The sequence below is a fragment of the Salvia miltiorrhiza genome, chromosome 8, assembly GCF_028751815.1.
Source record: "Salvia miltiorrhiza cultivar Shanhuang (shh) chromosome 8, IMPLAD_Smil_shh, whole genome shotgun sequence".
In the NCBI taxonomy this organism is placed as follows: Eukaryota; Viridiplantae; Streptophyta; class Magnoliopsida; order Lamiales; family Lamiaceae; genus Salvia; species Salvia miltiorrhiza.
In genome coordinates this window covers 56,261,588-56,278,869 of record NC_080394.1, presented here as the reverse complement: position 1 = coordinate 56,278,869, position 17,282 = coordinate 56,261,588, and the positions used below count along the sequence as shown (strand labels likewise).

Below are 17,282 nucleotides of genomic sequence, written 5' to 3'. Positions count from 1 at the left end.
ACAATGGTCTGCACTAGGCCAGACATTGCACAAGCTATAAGTGTTATGAGCAGGTATATGGCGGATCCTGGTAGAGAGCATTGGGAAGCTCTCAAGAAGGTGCTGAGCTACTTAAAGGGCAGTGCAGACCGAGCTGTTTTGTTCCAGAGGAAGGAAGACATCAGCAAGCCTTTCTTGATGGGATACACTGACTCTGACTATGCTGCTAACATAGACAACAGGAGATCTCAGTCAGGTTACATTTTCACACTCTTTGGATCAGCTGTTAGTTGGAAATCTTCACTACAATCTGTAGTTGCATTATCAACCACTGAAGCAGAGTACATGGCTGCAACCGAAGCTGTCAAGGAAGTTGTGTGGCTCAAAGGATTAGTGCACGATTTTGGTATTGAGGAAAGTTCTGTAACTTTGAAGTGTGACAGTCAGAGTGCTTTGTATCTTATGAAACATCAAACTTTTCATGAGAGATCTAAGCACATAGATGTCAGAATGCATTTCATAAAGGATATAGTTGATCAAGGACTGGTGAAGATGGAAAAAGTTGGGACAGAGGAGAATGCAGCTGATGCGCTGACTAAGACTTTGCCTACTGCTAAGTTTGAGCATTGTCTTAAGTTGGTAAATCTGCTGATTTGAAGTTTGATATAGAATTAAAATGTTTCGGAGAAAGAACTGGAGCCTTTGTTATTGTTGTCGATTATTAGCTTAGAAATCAGGTGGAGATTTGTTGTCTATGATTTCGTAAGCTTATAATCTAGTTTGTATACTCTGGAGTTGTAAAGTTTACTCTGGTGAAGTTGCCAGAGCAGAGGAATCGCTGCTGCCAGAGCAGAGGATTTGCTGCTGGCAGACCAGAGGAATCGGTACGCCAGAGGAATCGGTTCGTAAGAGGATTCGCTGCTGGCAGACCAGAGGAATCGGTACGCCAGAGAAATCGGTTCGTCAGAAGATTCGCTGCTGGCAGACCAGAGGAATCGGTTCGCCAGAGGAATCGGTTCGTCAGAGGATTCGCTGCTGGCAGACCAGAGAAATCGGTTCGCCAGAGGAATCGGTTCGTCAGAGGAATCGGTCTTCTGCCAGAGCAGAGAGATCGCGCCACTGGCAGAGCAGAGAGGTCGCGCTGATGCCAGAGTCAGAGCCGAGGCATATCAGAGTCAGAGTTGCCAAGGCAGAGTCAACACTCCAGAGACAGAGTCAAAGTTTCTTTTGCAGAGCTAACTGTTTTGCATAATGGTTTCTTTGATGGTTGTTTACAGCTTGTTATTTTCAAAGCTTGCTATATAATGAGCAATTGGGTGTCTAATGTAAAAACACCAGTCAACACTTGTAACACCTTGTAAAATTCTCAGTTCGCAAATCAATAGTAGAAGCTCCATTTCTTGGTCCCGTGGATGTAGGGTTTCAGCCCGAACCACGTAAATCTTTTGTGTTCATCGCAATTTCTTCGTCAATTTACTTTACACTTAAAATCTTTCCCAAGCTTCATGTAAAGGCTCGATCCTTGGGTGAATTCCATGATTTGCATTCTAAGCTTCTGTGTCTTGTGGCTGGGATAATATTTAAGCATGAATTTCTTACAAGCTTCTCCCCAAGTGGTGATGGAGTTGGGCGGCAGAGTTAGCATCCACATCCTCGCTCGATCCTTAAGTGCATAGGGAAAGCACTTGAGCTTTAATTGGTCCTCCGTGAGATTCAGCAATCGAATGGTTTGCACTTGCGTGCAAAAATCGCGCATGAATTGCAGGGCATCCTCACTCGGCATCCCGTGAAACACCGACAGCAAACTTGAGTCATTTGGTTTGAGATTGTAGTTTCTCACGACGGCAGGGAGCACGATCGCTGAAGTGTTTATGTCTCCAATTACAGGCCTGGTAAAGTCTCCCATGTATTCCATATTTTGAGCCATCTCCTTCTTCTCCTCGTTTGTATTCTGCTCAGTGCTGAAATTAGTAGGGCTGGCCTGGTCTGCGCTGGAGTTGGCAGAGCTGGCCTGGGCTGCGCTGGCAGCGCTGAACTCGGCAGGGCTGGCAGCGCTGAACTCGGCAGGGCTGGTAGCGCTGAACTCGGCAGGGCTGGCAGTGCTGAACTCGGCAGCGCTGGCAGTGGCAGCGCTGAACTCGGCAGGGCTGGCAGCGCTGAATTCGGCAGGGCTGGCAGCGCTGAACTCGGCAGGGCTGGCAGTGCTGAACTCGGCAGCGCTGATAGCGGCAGCGCTGAACTCGGCAGGGCTGGCAGTGCTGGCAGCGCTGAACTCGTCTGAACAAACACTAACAAACGGATCAAACGCACCGGCGGGAAAGAAAAGTAAAAACAAAACGTAAAGTAAAGAAAGCAATTAAAAACGAAAAGAAAAGTGACACAACTAAACGCCTAAAACCTTCCCCGGCAACGGCGCCAAAATTTGACTCAACCTAGAATACCTCTAGTTTTACTTGCAATAGAACAAGGACATCCTAGTGATGGTAAGTTGACCCAGTGTCATCTCCCAAGGAAGATCTTAAAGGGCAATTAATTATATCACGAAAAAGCAGTAAACTTAAGATTATTAAACTAAAGCATGGAAAGTAAATTAACGTGAATTTAACTTAACTAGGCAAAAAGGAATTATTAACTAATGCTTGTAATTTAAACTTAACTAAAAACTTAATCTTAAAATTATCTAGGCGTGAAACTATTAAACCCTAGACAAGAATTAAATGAACTTAAAGTAAAGAATTAACTAGGCAAATTAAATTTAAATAACTTTAATTAAAATCTTCTAATCTAATCTAACTAGGCAGAAACTAAATTGCATAATTTAAAGAAAGCATCACATAAACTAAATTTGCAGAATTTAGAGAAAGCATAAGTAAAAGCAAATAAATAAACTTGATTAAAGAAATGCCGTAAATTCGTCTGGAGAAGTAATCTGTCACGGTACTGGGCTTGCAGCTCAGCGCTGCATTACAGTGCTGGGCTCGCAGCTCAGCTCTGCACACCAGAACACCCAAAAAATGCCAAATTCATCCAAATTCTCCAAAATTGCACTATTCCCTCAATAAAACGTAAATATCCTGCAAAGCATAAAATAAACCATAAAACGCACCAATTTCTAGAAGATTTAACTCAAAACATGCTCATGCAAACCTTTAAAATTAGAACAATTAAGCATAAATCTCTGCCGGCAGAGCTGAGCTGGCCAGTCGGGCGCTTCCGACAGAGCTGAGTTGGTCAGTCGAGCGCTGCCGGCAGAGCTGAGTTGGTCAGCCGAGCGCTGCCGGGCGGATCTGCGCAGGGCTGCGCTCCCCGGCAGGGCTTCGCTCCCCAGCAGGGCTTCGCTGAGCAGCGCTCCGGGGCAGGGCTGCGCTCCGTGGCAGGGCTGCGTTGAGCAGCGCTCCAGGGCGGGGCTACACTGAGCAGCGCTCCGGGGCAGGGCTGCACTGAACAGCGCTCTGGGGCAGGGCTACACTGAGCAGCACTCTGGGGCATGGCTGCGTTATGGGGCAGAGCTGCGCTGTGCCGCGCTCTGGGGCAGGGGTGCGCTGGGCAGCGGTCCGAGGCAGGGCTGCGCTGGACAGCGCTCCGGGGCAGAGCTGCGCTGAGCTGTGCCCTGGGGCAGGGCTGTGCTGGGTAGTGCTCCGGGGCAGAGCTGCGCTGAGCTGCGCCCTGGGGCAGGGCTGTGCTGGGTAGTGCTCCGGGGCAGAGCTGCGCTGGGCAGCGCTCCGGGGCAGAGCAGCGCTCCGGGGCAGAGCTGCACAGAGTAGCGCTCCGGGGCTGGGCTGCGCTGGGCAGTGCTCAGGGGCAGAGCTGCGCTGTGTAGCGCTCTGGGGCAGGGCTGCGTTGAGCAGCGCTCTGAGGTAGAGCAACGCTCCGCGGCAGGGCTGCACTGAGCAGCGCTCCGGGGCAGGGCTGCACTGAGCAGCGCTCCGGGGCTGGGTTGCGCTGGGCAGTGCTCAGGGGCAGAGCTGCGCTGTGTAGCGCTCTGGGGCAGGGCTGCGCTGAGCAGTGCTCTGAGGCAGAGCAACGCTCCGCGGCAGGGCTGCACTGAGCAGCGCTCCAGGGCAGGGCTGCACAGAGCAGCGCTCCGGCGCAGGGCTGCACTGAGAAGTGCTTCCGGGGCACGCTGCACTGGGCTGTCGAGAGTTTCCCGGCAGGGTTGGCAACAGCTCTGACCATTGAGCTGGGCTGCTCCGGTCTCTGCTCCTTATTGGAAAAACTAAAATAAACCCAAAATTGCGGGATTTAAGAAAAACATAAAAATAAAAATAAACAAGAAGGAGATGTAAAATAACGGTTAATTTAGTAACCCTAATAGCCCATTATATGTCCCTAATTATGAGGAGGGTGGTTAATTGCCCGTTATAAATCCATTCAAGAATAACCTCCACTCCCACGTTCATCTCTTTCTCTCTCTGACACACGCACTCACACACCGCTATTCATAAGCTTCTTTTGAGTTTGTTAAGATTTTCTACTGACATTCAAGGCTAGTAGTTAAAAGACACAATCTTTCTCAGGTATCGCTTTGTCTTTTTCATTATCTTCTTTAACTTCAATTTTGCCTCCTTAATTTTCTACTTCAATGCTTACTTCTGCTTCATACTAGGTTAACCTTTGTCATCATCATGTTCTAACAATTGAGATATCGATTTCACAGGTAATCCCTTCATCAATGGCGTTGAGCTACTACTCCAACTGGACCTCTTTTCTGCAGCCAGACTACTCCGGCGATGATCCAGAGCTCCAATCTTTTTTGAACCCGGACGACTATTTCGCTGACTCCTTCTGCTACTCTCTTCTTTGCGACGACCTCACTTATCATGCTAATGGACTTCCCTTGGATTTGGATAATCTCACAACTGCAACCCAACCCCCACCTTTTCTTTTGCCGCACCAACAACAACAATCCCAGGCGCCCTTGTTCCACTTACCCAAACGCCACAAGCTCTACGATTACTCCCTGCCCGAATTTGTCTTGCCGCCGCTGTTGCCTCAGTTCCCTGCCGCGGATTTCAGCACGGGGAGCTGTGAGAGCGCCAAGAACGAAACAAGCTTATCAGCGCAGAGCATTGCAGCGAGGCAGAGGCGGCGGAAGATCACAGTGAAGACGCAAGAACTCGGGAAGCTGGTTCCCGGCGGGCAGAGGATGAACACGGCGGAGATGCTGCAATCCGCCTACAACTACATCAAGTTCTTGCAAGCGCAAGTTGCTCTCCTTGAATTCCTTGGTTCGCATCATCAGGTACTTAACTAACTAACTAATCATTTTTTCATTGAATTAATTATACATTAATCATCATGAACAATTGCAGGAGGTACCATTCGAGGGTGAAGAAGAGCTCCAGAATCTTTTAGAATCTCCTTTGATTCAAGAAAAGATATACTCCACTCAACATTGCTTGCTTCCAAACAAGTTGGCGGAACAAGTTCCATTACTCAAATCCAATCCACATTTGCTGGAAAAGGATCATTGAAGGACGAAATTAACTTACGCCCGCTGCCTAGCTAGTTCTAATTGTTTTAGTTTAGGCTGATCTTGACTTCTATGTTGTTTAGTTTAATTTAAGGCAACCTCTTCATGCCTTGTGTTTTTTAGTTACTTGCTTGTATTCCTTACAGGCTAGGATATATGTTAGGTTAAATAGGCTCTTTACTTGAGGAAAAAAATGTTGTATTTTTTTCTTAGTGTAAGTTATCCTGATCCTAACATTACATTATTCATATACAATGAGTATGCATTCTTGGTTAATCCCATATTCCCTTATGTGATTGAGTCAGTGCTGGATTTTCAACTCTTGATTATCAGCGCTGGATGGGCGGCGCTGGATTTTCAACTCCGGATGGGCAGCGCTGGATGGTCAGTGCTGGATTTTCAACTCTTGATTATCAGCGCTGGATGTGCAGTGCTGGATTTTCAACTCCGGATGGGCAGCGCTGGATGGTCAGTGCTGGATTTTCAACTCTTGATTATCAGCGTTGGATGGGCAGTGCTGGATTTTCAACTCCCGATGGGCAGCGCTGGATGGTCAGTGCTGGATTTTCAACTCTTGATTATCAGCGCTGGATGGGCGGTGCTGGATTTTCAACTCCGGATGGGCAGCGCTGGATGGTCAGTGCTGGATTTTCAACTCTTGATTATCAGCGCTGGATGTGCAGTGCTGGATTTTCAACTCCGGATGGTCAGTGCTGGATTTTCAACTCTTGATTATCAGCGCTGGATGTGCAGTGCTGGATTTTCAACTCCGGATGGGCAGCGCTGGATGGTCAGTGCTGGATTTTCAACTCTTGATTATCAGCGCTGGATGGGCGGCGCTGGATTTTCAACTCCAGATGGTCAGTGCTGGATTTTCAACTCTTGATTATCAGCGCTGGATGGGCGGCGCTGGATCTTCAACTCCGGATGGGCAGCGCTGGATGGTCAGTGCTGGATTTTCAACTCTTGATTATCAGCGCTGGATGGGCAGCGCTGGATGGGCAGTGCTGGATGAACAATGTCTCTGCACAGTCCATACACCCAAGCTTCGCGTGCATGTTAAGCAACGAATTGTTTACGTGCAGATCTCCCAAAAAACCAACTTTAACAAGTAGACCATGTATCTGTTCCCCGTGCATCACATGCCTTTTCCCCTCATTGCCATTACCGAATTCACATTTGGAACAAACACTCAACACACTTGAAAGCGAGACACAATCTATGATCCTCTCTCGATGCATCAATCTAAACATGTCAAATGCTTCATCCATGCGATCAGCTCCTACTAACCCCTCCATCATTGCAGTGAATGAGACCTCATTATGCTCCGGCAAGTCCTCAAAAACCATTATCGCGTCTTCTATAGAAACACACTTCATATACATTCCCAACAAAGCATTCCCAACGTACAAATTCGCGCTAAGTCCGAGCTTGGTAGCAAGTCCATGGTACTCCCTGCCACACTCCACATTGCCCAAACCCCCACAAGCACTCAAAACACTGGCCAACGTGAAGCGGGTGGGCACGAAACCATTCAACCTAATAGCGTAGTAACTCACCAAGGCCTTATCTTCAAGACCATTTCTTTACAGCATACTAATAATCAAGTTCCAAGAAACGGAGTTCCTTTCCGGCATTTGATCGAACACTTGATATGCATTATCGACGTCATTTAATTTGCAGTAAGAATCTAAAATAGCGTGGTAGGAGAATATGTTTCTCAGAGGCATTTGGTCGAACAGGCGGCGGCCGGCTGACGTACGGCCGCATTTTGAATATAGCTCAATCAGGCGGTTCACCAGAAAAGTATTTGAAATTTTACCGGTGCGAAAAATCTGAGCTTGAATTATTTTTCCTGCCTTGTACGCTTTATGATCTATGCAATTTTGCAGCAAATTCGCCAACGAAACAGAGGCATTCCTGCTTTGCATTTCTAACAAATTAAACAAAATTAGGCGGAATTCCGCTTATCAACATTTTTGAATTGAAAAAACGTATTGGGCCCAAATTGGGCCGTTTAATCATATTAGGCAAGAAAAAAGCCCAGTTATTAAACATTGTATAATTCTCTTTCTTAATGGTACAACATAATGATGCGTGAATCGGGATGTACCACCTCCTACTGCACAGAATCCCTATTCCCATTATTCCTGAGAGTCGCCCACCGCACAAATCTAGTTTGTCGAGAGTTGGTATGAATCAGCTCAACTGCGTCCAAATGGACGGCGGTGGAGTGGACTCCGACGGCCGCCAATTCAAGAGCGCGGAGGAGATGTGGCGGGAAGCGGTGGGGGACGGCGACCCCCTCAAGAAATCGCAGTGGTATTCGCAGGGCGTCGGCTATTGGCAGGTTAGTCTCTCTCTCTCTCTCTTTTTGTCTTTTTTCTTTTTTTTAAAAATGAAAAATATCGTATGCCTAGTTGCTCATCGGCGTGGTTAGGTGTTTGAATTTCCGCCCCCAAAAAGAAAGCCTGATTGCTTGTATGTGTAGTTGGAAAACAGTAAGCTCTGCTTGTTTGGGTTTATGGCTGACATAAAAGAAAAATGAAGGCTACTTGCAGGGACGGAGCCAGGAATTAAGTTCGGGGGCTGAACTTGTACCCGCCCCCGAGAATTTTTTTTTGGACATTCTGTATATTTAAGGTATTTTTTTTATTAAAATACGAGCATAATACTAATAATAACGAACAATATTTTCATAGATTATATAGTTTCAATATATCACAAAACTTTTTTGGACATTCCGTATATTTAAGACATTTTTTATTAAAAGACAAGCATAATAATAATAATAACAAACAACATGTTCATAGATTATATATTTTCTATATATTACAAATTAGTTTCAATACATTATAATTTTTTTTAGCATTTCATACATATTAGGCATTTTTTATTAAAAGACAAGTATAATAGTAATAATAACAAACAATATTTCATAGATTATATAGTTTTAAATAACAAAATTATCCTTAAATTAAGTATATATGTAATAACCAAATACTCTTTTATAAAACAAAATTATTTTATAATAGGTATAAACATATATCTATATTTGGGAGGGGGCTCTAGCCCCCCCTGGCTCCGTCCATGGCTACTTGTTAGTTGTTTTGTTTACATGATGGAAAATGTGAGGTTAGTTTGTTTGTTTTTGTGGAAGAGAAGGGTGTGGAGGCGACGGTGGATGGAGTGCTGGGAGGGTATGGGCATGTGAATAAACCTGATATAGAAGGTAGTGAGGCATTCTTGAACTTGATTTTGGCTGAAAGATTTCCTGATGCTGGCAGTGAAAGACGTCTTAATACTCTTGGTATTGTTTCCTCCCTCTTCCAAGGATGTTAGCATAGAGTAGAAAAGCTTGAATTTCTATGAATGTGTTGCAATGTTGCTAGTTATAGAAAACACTGTTGCCTCCGGTGTTATAATGGAAGTAGCTTGGTACGTCTATGGTTGTATTCTCCAAGATTCTGTTGTGAGGATTGCGTGAGTTTGTTGTTGGAGTTTTGATTTATTTGCTACAATACCTGCAGATTGTGTCTCCGGGATTGGAAGGGTCACCAAGAATCTTCTTATAAGATATTTTAATGAGGTGCTCTTTCGACTCTTACTGCCAATGACCATTCAGATTTACTCATTCCTATTTTCTTGAATCATCTGGGCTAAGTAGCTTTGTCTTCTAATACACAAGCATACATTATCATATCTCGGAAGCTTCAATATTCTCAACTAGGATTGGAAAAGTCATTCCATATTATGCAGATTCTGTTAGCTCAGTCCAAGATTATGTCTAAAACATGATTAATTATGTGGTCAGTCATATCTTTATAAAACAATGTCATGTACCTGTAGCGTATTATATGGATTTCGCTAATCAGTCTGATGTATTATTAACGGTAGCATGTACATCTTCCAGGGTGGTCTCAGACCTGGTGGGCTGTTTATTTTGAAGGAGAACATTGCAAGAAATGGTAAGGATTTTTGATACAACTACTGGGTTGATCTCGGAGAAGCCCAACATCACAAAGGAAGATGCGGCCCAATCCAGAGAAGGCCCCATTACTGATCAAAGGCCCATTCGCAACAAGAAGATACCAGAGCGCTTTCGAGACTTTGTCTTGGAGCAGACGAAGGAGCACCTAGCTTAGGGGACCACTTTTCTGTTAGATTATCTTTCTGTTATGCTTTCTGCATGGTTGGTGTAGTGCCACTTTTGACAAGCACTCTTTAAATAGCTGAGGAGATGTACGTTGGTAATCAATGAATGAAGTAGTCGTTTCTGAATTTCCTTCTCTTCCTCTTATTTGGAGTTTTGGCTCACTCGAAGTAGTCTAATATCTTATCAATTTTATCTATCAATTTTCCTACTGAGTTAATTACAAACCATCTATCCTCTATGAGACATCAAGACAATGTAAATACATGTTGATGATCTTCGCGGATGAAACCCTATTTTGCTTGCTTTGCGTTCTCCCCTTGAAACACCTGGTTTTCTTTGCTGTTTTAACAGTGAATCTTATACTAATTCTTGTTCATTAGGTTTCGTGTTGGATAATCAAGACAAGAGCATTACGATATCCGACTTGTACTTCAAGCAGCTCTTCAAACAATGTGGTCTACACATTCTCAAGATGAAGGTACAATCTGAATTCTTGTCGACCATCTATGCAGTATTTCTGACTTGACGAATATGAATTCATTGAAGTTCCGTTTGTACGTTTGTTGTCAGGATCAAAAAGGATTCCCCAATGAATTATTTGCTGTAAAGATCGATGTATGCATTAACGACTGATCTGCCGAAGAAAACTAAGACTTCGAAATCAAAAAGACAAGTCAACAGACCTGGCATCATCAGATAAGAGTGAAGGGATGAAGATACCATTTCTCAAGAGTTTTTACCAGATATTAATATTTAAAACTCCATTAATTCTGTGTGCTTCTTTCACTCATATCGTCCACATTTCCAGTTCACAATATTCAGTTTTGGAGAAGCTCCAAGAAAATTGGGAAATCTTTGTTCAAATCTGCTGCCTAGTTAATTTGGTAGAATTAAGTTCTTAAAAATTGAAATGTACATGTGAAAATAAAAATAAATATGAAAATATACACACCCAACAGATCCTCCTACAATCACTCTCCAAAATTAACTCCCTAACTACTTTAACCGTGTAAATGGCTGGCTTATCGAAAAGTTATCAAGAATTATTCCTGCAAATTTTCGCATTAAGAATTCCTTAAGTTGATTAAGCATTAAGAATTACTTAAAAGTGAAAAAGCCCTTTTATATAGCATTTAATTAATAAGGAAAACCCAAAGGCCAGTGTGAATTGATCATAAATGTTGCATTCCTTCTCATTGCGGTTTTAAGATGTTATTTATCACGACTTTAAAAAAACAATAAGCAAGCAATCAATCTCATTTGGGATTTAACCAATTAAGAAACAAGAATTAGTGCTCATTGTATATCAATAATGTTAGACGTATGAAGAAAAAAATAGTACAACATTTTTTTTCCTAAGAGCCTAACCTAACATCCTGAGTGGCAAGGAGGAATTAAATAACACAAGGCATGTGGAGGTTGCCTTGGAACAAAACAACAGAAATCAAGATTAGCCTAAACTAGTGAGATCACAAGTATACGAGTTGATTTCTCTTCTTAAATCAAAGATTATCCTAAACTAAAAACAGTTAGAAGTGTGCGCATGCTAAAATCAATTATCCTTTTTCCATGGTGAAATCCGCCGTAGAGAATTCAGGCAACGGAGGCAAGTTGATTCAAGTCTTATCCACGAAAAAAGCTTAACAAGCTAGGCTAATAATTTATGTGTTACACATTGAAATTAAATGCATCTTACACATTCTATCCATTGTTTCAAGTATGGTATCTAAACGAACAAGGAATAAATTTAAGATAATTTATATTCGTACGTCATTAGATAGATGGGATAATGACATAATGTTAAAAATGTTCGAGATATAATGGGAAGGCAGCAGGTTTCGAAAAGAAGCAGGTTAGGGATTAAACATGTGATGTATCCGAGGAAGCAGGTTGTGGTTAGAAATGGAGACCAGTTGATCTTAATGTCTGAGCTGAGCTGTTGAAGGAGAAGCACTGCCTCCGCAACTCTAAATTTCACCACAAATTTTAATGAGTAATTTATTTAATCTCAAATATGAGCTATCTTAAGCAAATGGCATATACAAACTTGTTAATAAACATTACTACTATCTCGATAAGGTACAATTTGGTGGATATATATTACTCAAGACATAATTAAATTCTTCCGATTCCGATTTCCATGCAACGTCCGAGCATGCAATTTTATGAATCAAGACATTATGGAATGAATAAGCATGCAATTTTATGAATCAAGACATTATGGAATAAAAATAAAATTGTTGGTGTGGAGAAAGAAATTGGATAAATTAACCACCAAGAAACGTTGTAACAAACTCCTACAATCACTCCTCCAAAATCAACTGTCTAACAACTTTGACATGTCCATGACCGTCTATCATGATTAAGAATTAATAAATACTAGAAATACTTTTTTTCTTGAAATCAATTAATCTGGCAATTAAACGTGAAAATAACAAGGTGACGCCAGGGATAATAAACGGTGCATTCATTATTCTGATTGCGGTTTTAAAATTTTATACATTGTTAATACGCATTTAAACAAAAATAGTAAATAATCAATATTCAAACACATATGGGAATATGGGATTAACCAAGAATGCATACTCATTGTATATGAATAATGTAATGTTAGGATCAGGATACTTACACTAAGAAAAAAATACAACATTTTTTTCCTCAAGTAAAGAGCCTATTTAACCTAACATATATCCTATAATACAAGCAAGTAACTAAAAAACACAAGGCATGAAGAGTTTGCCTTAAATGAAACTAAACAACATAGAAGTCAAGATCAGCCTAAACTAAAACAATCAAGATTAGCCTAAACTAAAACAATTAGAACTAGCTAGGCAGCGGGCGTGAGTTAATTTCGTCCTTCAATGATCCTTTTCCAGCAAATGTGGATTGGATTTGAGTAATGGAACTTGTTCCGCCAACTTGTTTGGAAGCAAGCAATGCTGAGTGGAGTATAGCTTTTCTTGAATCAAAGGAGATTCTAGAAGATTCTGGAGCTCTTCTTCACCTTCGAATGGTACCTCCTGCAATTGTTGATGATGATTAATGTATAATTAATTCAATGAAAAAATGATTAGTTAGTTAGTTAAGTACCTGATGATGCGAACCAAGGAGAGCAACTTGCGCCTGCAAGAACTTGATGTAGTTGTAGGCGGATTGCAGCATCTCCGCCGTGTTCATCCTCTGCCCGCCGGGAACCAGCTTCCCGAGTTCCTGCGTCTTCACTGTGATCTTCCGCCGCCTCTGCCTGGCTGCGATGCTCTGCGCGGATAAGCTCGTTTCGTTCTTGGCGCTCTCACAGCTGAAACCCGCGGCAGGGAACTGAGGCAACGGCGGCCGCAAGACAAATTTGGGCAGCGAGTAATCGTAGAGCTTGTGGCGTTTGGGGAAGTGGAACAAGGGTTGTTGGTGCGGCAAAAGAAAGGGTGGGGGTTGGGTTGCAGTTGTGAGATTATCCAATTCCAAGGGAAGTCCATTAGCATGATAAGTGAGATCGTCGCAGAGAAGAGAGTTGCAGAAGGAGTCGGCGAAATAGTCGTCCGGGTTCAGCAGAGATTGGAGCTCTGGATCATCGCCGGAGTAGTCTGGCTGCTGAAAAGAGGTCCAGTTGGAGTAGTAGCTCAACGCCATTGATGAAGAAGGGATTACCTGTGAAATCAATGATGATGACAGAGGTTAACCTAGTACGAAGCAGAAGTGAGCATTGCAGTAGAAAATTAAGGAGGCAAAATTGAAGTTAAAGAAGATAATGAAAGAGACAAAGCGATACCTGAGAAAGATTGTGTCTTTTAACTACTAGTCTTTAAGGGGCATAGAGGATTCGAACCCGTAACCTCCATTACATGTGAATGATACATTGTTTCTCATTCAAGTATATGTTAAATAGTTTCGCGAGAGATTCCAGTTGTATGAATCATTTCACTTTATTGTATTTATTTTTATATTATATTCACTAATCTACTTCGATTAATTAATAAATATTTGTTTCATAAAGAATAATTATATCGACTTCGTTACATACACTATAGCAGTTCATTGTTTTATTGGCATATCGCGTTTAATATTTTACTATAATACATTGTTTCTCATTCAAGTATATGTTAAATAGTTTCGCGAGCGATTTTCAATCATATGAATAATTTCACTTTATTGTATTTATTTTTATATTATATTCTCTAATTTACTTTGATTAATTAATAAATATTTATTTCATAACGAATAATTATATCGACTTCGTTACATACACTATAACAGTTCATTGTGTTATTGGCATATCACGTTTAATACTTTACTATAATACATTGTTTCTCATTAAAGTATATGTTAAATAGTTTCGCGAGCGATTTCCAATCATATGAGTCATTTCACTTTTTTGTATTTATTTTTATATTATATTCACTAATTTACTTCGATTAATTAATAAATATTTATTTCATAACGAATAATTATATCGACTTCGTTACATACACTGTAACAGTTCATTGTCTAATTGGCATATCGCGTTTAATACTTTACTATAATACATTGTTTCTCATTCAAGTATATGTTAAATAGTTTCGCGAGCAAAATCTCTACGTAGGATTGAGTATACTTTATTTTTGCTTTCAATTTCACTAATTTATTTAATTCAACTTCATGAACGCTGAGTTTAATTATTTCGACTTCAATACTATTTTATAATACATAAACTTCAAGTTTATGTTATATAGTTTTTGACTTCACTACTTTAATTCAACTTTATTTCATTGAGTATAATTATTTCGACTTCATTATTTACACTATAGTAGTTCATTTTTTTTATTATCAAATCGACATCAATACTATATTATAATACATTGTTTTCAAGTATATGTTATATAGTTTTCCAAGAAAATTCCCATCGTATTCACAATTTTTTTTTCAAGTTCACTAATTTATTTCAATTAATTATAAATTCATCGTATTATAATACATTGTCTTCAAGTATATGTTATTATAATACATTTAATACAAGTATATGTTATTTATTTTTTCGATCAATGCCCCATCGTATCATTCATTTTATTTTTATTTCTAACGAATAACTAATGAGGTTGACACTATCGGACAATGTGACAAAGTATCACTCACATATTATTGAGGTCTCAGGTTCAAATTCCTCAAGCAACTTTTTCTTGTATTTCATTTTTTTTAATTCATCTTCGAAATATTTTTTTTTAATACTGGAAAAAAAAATATGTAAATGAAAACAAATCTAGGATTATTTCCCCCCAATCCCCTTTTTCTTGTATTTCGATTTTTTTTAAATCATCTTCGATTTTTTTTTTAAATATACGGAAAAAAATTAAGGTTAAATCTAGAATTATTTTGAAGGGGATATCTAAATTAGTAGAATCAAATCAAACTAACATAAAATTCGCAAAATAAAAAATAATAATCGAAAAATAAAATATATGTAGAAATAAATCTAGGATTATTTTGGGAGAATCTCTAAATTAGTGGAATCAAATATAGGATTAGTTTTTGGAGAATGAAAATCTCTAAATTAGTGGAAACAAATCTAGGATTATTTTTAAAAGAATATCCAAATTGGTGGAAACAAATAAAAATAACATAATTTTCGAAAAAAAATAAAAAAATAAATCTTCGGATAAAAGTAAGATAATTTTCGAATATAATACAAAATTTCAGAAGAATTTTTTTTTTGAAATAATAAAATAATAATATGTGGAAACAAAAATAGGATTATTTTTATGAGAATCATAAAATTAGTGGAAACAAATAAATAAAACATAATTTTTTAATATAAATAAATAATTTAATAATCAGTAAAAATAAATAATATTAATTTCAGAAAAAAAAAAAAAAACTGGAAACAAAAAAACCAAAAAATAAGGAACTATCTATAAATTTTGAGAATTCAAAAACAGAAAATACAATACAATAAAAATAGGAAACTTAACGAGGGATAAATAAGTAAATACACAAATCACTCAAAATCGGCCCATTTTGGCTAATTGAAAAAAGCCCGATTTTGACCGAGTGTCGGTGGCCAAATCTCATTTCCGGCCCGGAATTTTGGGTTTATTTTAGTTTTTCCAATAAGGAGCAGAGACCGGAGTACAGCTGAATGGTCAGAGCAGTTGACATGTTTAGATTGATGCATCGAGAGAGGATCATAGAATGTGTCTCGCTTTCAAGTGTGTTGAGTGTTTGTTCCAAATGTGAATTCGGTGATGGCAATGAGGGGAAAAGGCATGTGATGCACGGGGAACAGATACATGGACTACTTGTTAAAGTTGGTTTTTTGGGAGATCTGCACGTAAACAATTCGTTGCTTAACATGTACGCGAAGCTTGGGTGTATGGACTGTGCAGAGACATTGTTCAACAGTATGTCAAAAGTGAGTGTTGTTCCATGGAATATTATGATCGCGGGATTTGCCAAGCAATATCATTTGCAGAGGGCTATCGAGTGCATGGAGAAAATGCAGAGTTGTGGGTTTGAACCTGATGAGGTAACTTGTGTCAATATGCTTGAGAAGTGGTGATGTTGAAACTGGGTTATGCTCAAATTGGGCGCGGAGAAGATGCTGTTGATTTGTTTGGGAACATGATGGAAGCTAGTATTGAAGCTGATCACATAACCTTTGTTGCTGTCTTAACCGCCTGCAGTCATTCTGGATTAGTAGATACTGGTTTGAAGCTGTTCAAATCAATGCAACAAGAATATGATGTAAAGCCACTTAGTGATCACTATATATACTTGCATAGTCGACACCCTGGCCGGTTCAATGAAGTTGAAGAAATCATAGAAAAAATGCCGTGCAGAGATGATCCTATTGTTTGGGAGGTTTTGCTCAGCTCTTGTAGGGTTCATGCCAATATAAACTTGGCAACAAGGGCTGCGGACGAGCTTTTCCGGTTGGACACCGGTAATTCTGCCCCTTACTCCCTCCTAGCCAATATGTATTCGTCATTACATATAGTTGGTAAGTTTAGTGGTAACTACACAGGTTGGCCAAACTGAAATTACGACACTAAAATTTTGGAAATTCAAGCCACTGTCTATTTAATCGCTCATTATTTTCACAAAAACTTAAATGCGCGCCTCACAAATTGAGCGCTCATCCCATGCGCGCGGATCTTGGCGCGATCCGACCCGGATCCGGATCCATCATATAAAAAAATTCCTAAAAACCTACCCTTTTCTTCTCTCTCCTTATTATTCCTCTCCAGCCGCTCTGTCCGTCTTCTCCCTCTCTTCCGACGATCTCTCTCTCGATCTTCCCATCATAATCACCATTGTCGTTGTCGATGTCATCGTCGCGATATCGATTGATGTTTTCGTCGGATTTTGTGAGGTTGAGGTTGAGGACTTGCACTTGCTTGTCCATGGCGACGCACAGCCACACGTCGAGGTCGCTCGAGGCGTAGTTCCAGCAGGTGGAATTTCAGATCTGGCATTACTGCAGATGGCGGAGAGGTGTGTTTCGATCGGTGGATCAACGGTTGGCGGCGCGTTTCAGATCTGCGGCGTGAAGTGCAGCAGGCCGCGGACCGCGTTCTCAACCGCAGAAGCTCCGTTCTCCGGCAAAAAGTCCATAGGAGCGGCGGTGTTTCTGAGGACGGTGTTTGGCGTCGAACAGAGGCCGCCGGGAAGCGGTCTGGGTGGCGAGCCCCGAATCTATTGCTAAAC

General features: G+C 40.7%; 4 protein-coding genes across 4 annotated transcripts; 2 read left to right on the top strand and 2 right to left on the bottom strand.

Annotated features, from left to right (window-relative positions):
• The first annotated feature begins 4,651 nt into the window (after nt 1-4,651).
• On the top strand, nt 4,652-5,453 carry LOC130999368 (transcription factor bHLH52-like). The gene is made up of 2 exons (XM_057924899.1): nt 4,652-5,221; nt 5,292-5,453. The coding sequence occupies exons 1-2, from the start codon at nt 4,652-4,654 to the stop codon at nt 5,451-5,453; spliced, it is 732 nt and encodes a 243-aa protein (XP_057780882.1).
• A 958-nt stretch (nt 5,454-6,411) lies between these two features.
• On the bottom strand, nt 6,412-7,383 carry LOC130998772 (pentatricopeptide repeat-containing protein At4g20770-like). The gene is made up of 2 exons (XM_057924179.1): nt 7,043-7,383; nt 6,412-6,991 (listed from the first exon to the last, which is right to left on the bottom strand). The coding sequence occupies exons 1-2, from the start codon at nt 7,381-7,383 to the stop codon at nt 6,412-6,414; spliced, it is 921 nt and encodes a 306-aa protein (XP_057780162.1).
• A 161-nt stretch (nt 7,384-7,544) lies between these two features.
• LOC130998771 (alpha N-terminal protein methyltransferase 1-like) lies at nt 7,545-10,425 on the top strand. The gene is made up of 6 exons (XM_057924178.1): nt 7,545-7,802; nt 8,618-8,762; nt 8,983-9,041; nt 9,366-9,420; nt 9,989-10,086; nt 10,179-10,425. The coding sequence occupies exons 1-6, from the start codon at nt 7,560-7,562 to the stop codon at nt 10,239-10,241; spliced, it is 663 nt and encodes a 220-aa protein (XP_057780161.1). The 5' UTR covers nt 7,545-7,559; the 3' UTR covers nt 10,242-10,425.
• Nucleotides 10,426-12,270: 1,845 nt separating this feature from the next.
• On the bottom strand, nt 12,271-13,308 carry LOC130999371 (transcription factor bHLH52-like). The gene is made up of 2 exons (XM_057924903.1): nt 12,699-13,308; nt 12,271-12,628 (listed from the first exon to the last, which is right to left on the bottom strand). The coding sequence occupies exons 1-2, from the start codon at nt 13,233-13,235 to the stop codon at nt 12,467-12,469; spliced, it is 699 nt and encodes a 232-aa protein (XP_057780886.1). The 5' UTR covers nt 13,236-13,308; the 3' UTR covers nt 12,271-12,466.
• Between the last annotated feature and the right edge of the window lie 3,974 nt (nt 13,309-17,282).